Source organism: Aplidium turbinatum, chromosome 14 (genome assembly GCF_918807975.1).
Source record: "Aplidium turbinatum chromosome 14, kaAplTurb1.1, whole genome shotgun sequence".
Taxonomy (NCBI): domain Eukaryota; kingdom Metazoa; phylum Chordata; class Ascidiacea; order Aplousobranchia; family Polyclinidae; genus Aplidium; species Aplidium turbinatum.
Window position 1 is genome coordinate 10,689,554 of NC_137485.1, and position 3,096 is coordinate 10,692,649.

The window sequence follows — 3,096 nt, forward strand, 5'->3', positions numbered from 1 at the left end:
AGAAAGCTTCCTTGAGAGCTTAATCCTCGCAGATTCGCATGTGAAACTTTGAATCACTGACGCAGACCCGGTCACTGAGTTTTACCAAGTGAAGTTTCGGATGGTTGTCTTTGAGTTATTCCATCCATTGTGCCGCTGATTGGAGAGCTATCCTTGATAAGCGTTGATCAATTATTATTTTTCTCTTGTAAGCTTATTTTAAATGGCAAAATCGTAATTTCCGTAGGGTGGCAATTGACTAGTAGACCGTATGGTCGTCTCGTTGTCTCCCTGTCGGTATGGGAACTTGTGTAACTTTTGTACTGTGTATATTGCATATTTCAAACATGTACCTATGTTCCTGTTACTGACAAATAAAACATTGATTGATTGATTGAAATAACATCTGAAGCTTACTAGACTGCCCTGCCTTTAAAACTTCATAAAGAGACATTAGGGCGATCAATATAAGTTGACATGTGCTTTTGTTTAATTGCGCAAATCTTTAAACTATTTATACGCATAGGCAGCATGTATGTGGCAACTCTTCGAAGCACATTATGAAGTCTACACATGGAACAAAAATTTGGAAGACAAAAATTACTAGTATATACTATTATAACACCAAAAAGGCGACAATGCGATTCACTGCAACATTTGCACGGTACTTATACACTGTGTCACACGATCAATAAGCAGTTTATTTGCTATTCAAGTTACAGTATACTGTACGTATAAACAATTTGAAACCGATCACGGTACCATATTGACAACTTTGGAAATGCTTCAAACTAACTGTATCTTCATTCACGTTTAAAACAAACACTTTATCATGCAACAAACTCTATCAGAAATATAGACGTACAGCGACTTTGAGCTTTAAAATATTGTCACTTGTTTCCATGCGGTTCTCGTTTTTAAATGCATGACAAAATGTCTGTTTTCATGGGATGAATGTTATGTGTCTGAGGTCTCCAACTTTCCTCCTTCTTGCAACTCAGTGTCGTCATTTGAACGGAAGTGCATTTGACACAAAACGAAAATGATTTCTTGGATTTTGAAAAGATCTGACGTGAAACAACAACGATATTGCAACTGAGTGTGGATCTGCACAACTATGTTAAAACATAATAAAATAACAATTAACTAATACAATGATGCAGAAATTAGCCTACTTGGGTTAATTCTGACAAAAGCAAAGGAGGTACGTGTCCATGTAAAAGTACAGTTACAGTTTTTAAAAAGGCTTCCTAAATGTGGGCAAAAACATAATCAAAATCTAAACTCATGAAAAAAAAACTATTGAAACATGTATTAGCATGTGATTGTTAAATTTTTACTTTTAATTGTAATAGTAACATAGTGGCTTGGTAAAATTATTTTTAACTTTCTGAAGTGAGAGCGTGGAAGCAAAACAATCTCAAGGTAGAATTAGTGAGACCAAAAAAACGTTCAGATGTATTTCTAACACATATTTTCAGAAGATGAGCATTAGAGATTGTTGTATTCACTAATAAATGAATTTACAAGTCAAATGTGAATAATAATAGTTGCAAGTAACGAGTGAATCAATTGGTGGGATCATATAATACTTTCTATAATACCATCGGCAGATACATGAAAATAAATGAACCGAAATGAACAATGGATGACACTTCGATTAATCTCAACATTTAAGCTATTTCATTATATACAGTATTCTTTGCTTCAAATGATTGCAGTAACACACAAGAAAAGCAATAAATATCTACACTTAAAGGCAATGATTAATAAAACTAACACCTAAATATCACTAATATTATAGCCAAAGTATTTATAATACAAGAATATTTTATTGGCAATATCAAACTAAATTTGTTAGAAAATAACATAACTGCTATCAAAGAGGAGGTAAAATGATTTTGTGTAATGGCACATACATCCTATAATTGTTCATTTACTGCTACTAAAACAAAAATTACAACTTTTTTTTTGAACACCCGTAATAATATATCTCATAAAAGGCAAAAACTAAAAATTGTAATTACTTGTGAAATAATTAGACAACTGCACAATGCATATTGCACATGTACTGTAAATTGATGCATTCAACAAAGCACATGTAGTGTTATCAGCCTGAGTAAGCCAAAATGATTGTCACCTGTAACAATAAGTTAAAGATTAAGGATTTGGACTTGGTGAATCTCCTGTTTGTTGACTATAAGGAGATATATATTCTTGGAATGATACTTTGCCATCATCATTCTTGTCCTGATGCTTTAAAACTTCATCAACAATTGCACTGAGTTGTTCATCACTTTGTGGTGGGAATGACCCATCTCCAGTGGTTTTAGTGTGGTGAATAATTGACATAACAATTTCATTTCCGTCAAGTGCATTGTCTCCATCATAGTCATGCTGATGAAAGTAGTGAAACTGCAGTTCTTCGGGAGACATCTCGTCAGGTGACTTTCCAATAACACCATCGAGATCTTCTTTTAAATGTTCTTTATTGTGGTCAGTACGTGGGTCCAGTCTTTCTTGTAACTCATCGCACAAGGCAGAATGTAAGAGAAAAAATGTAACAAATAAAAAAAAGTTAATCGCATGAAACATTTTAGAAATATGCTAATGTCAACTGAAACAAAATAATAAAAGAATTATTGCAAATCTATCAATTTCTCCCAAGCATTTTGAATGAACTGGTTGATTGCATTAGTACCGGTGTAGATTACTTTTTATTACAATGGTAGCTTTACCACTAGTCAAAAATCCAAAACATCATGAGAATAGTTGTACTTGTTGATCTTGGCAAAAATAAACATGATCAGACAAACTTGTTCTGCAACACTTAAATTGGAGCAGGCAGTGTATAATTTGCTCTTCCCAAATTAGTATAAAGTTTATATGATTGTTAATGGAGCAATGTGTCTCAGCTTGAATGCTCTTACAGAGACCTTTGCAAGCTGTTTTTTCAAATTAAAAATTTGAGTAAAATTCCGTTGAAATCGCTCTTCAAGAGTTACACCAAAATAGTGTGAAATTTTCTCAAGGATTTCCATACTTTTAAATTTGATATGATTGCTAGCTTTTGTGACATTAGCCTTTACTCAACAATAAATAATTTTACCATTGTAA

General features: G+C 33.0%; 1 protein-coding gene across 1 annotated transcript; it reads right to left on the minus strand.

Annotated features, from left to right (window-relative positions):
• Nucleotides 1-456: 456 nt before the first annotated feature.
• Nucleotides 457-2,578, minus strand: LOC145783332 (multiple coagulation factor deficiency protein 2 homolog). Its single transcript, XM_082595180.1, has one exon. The coding sequence runs from the start codon at nt 2,572-2,574 to the stop codon at nt 2,140-2,142; it is 435 nt and encodes a 144-aa protein (XP_082451306.1). The 5' UTR covers nt 2,575-2,578; the 3' UTR covers nt 457-2,139.
• Nucleotides 2,579-3,096: the final 518 nt, after the last annotated feature.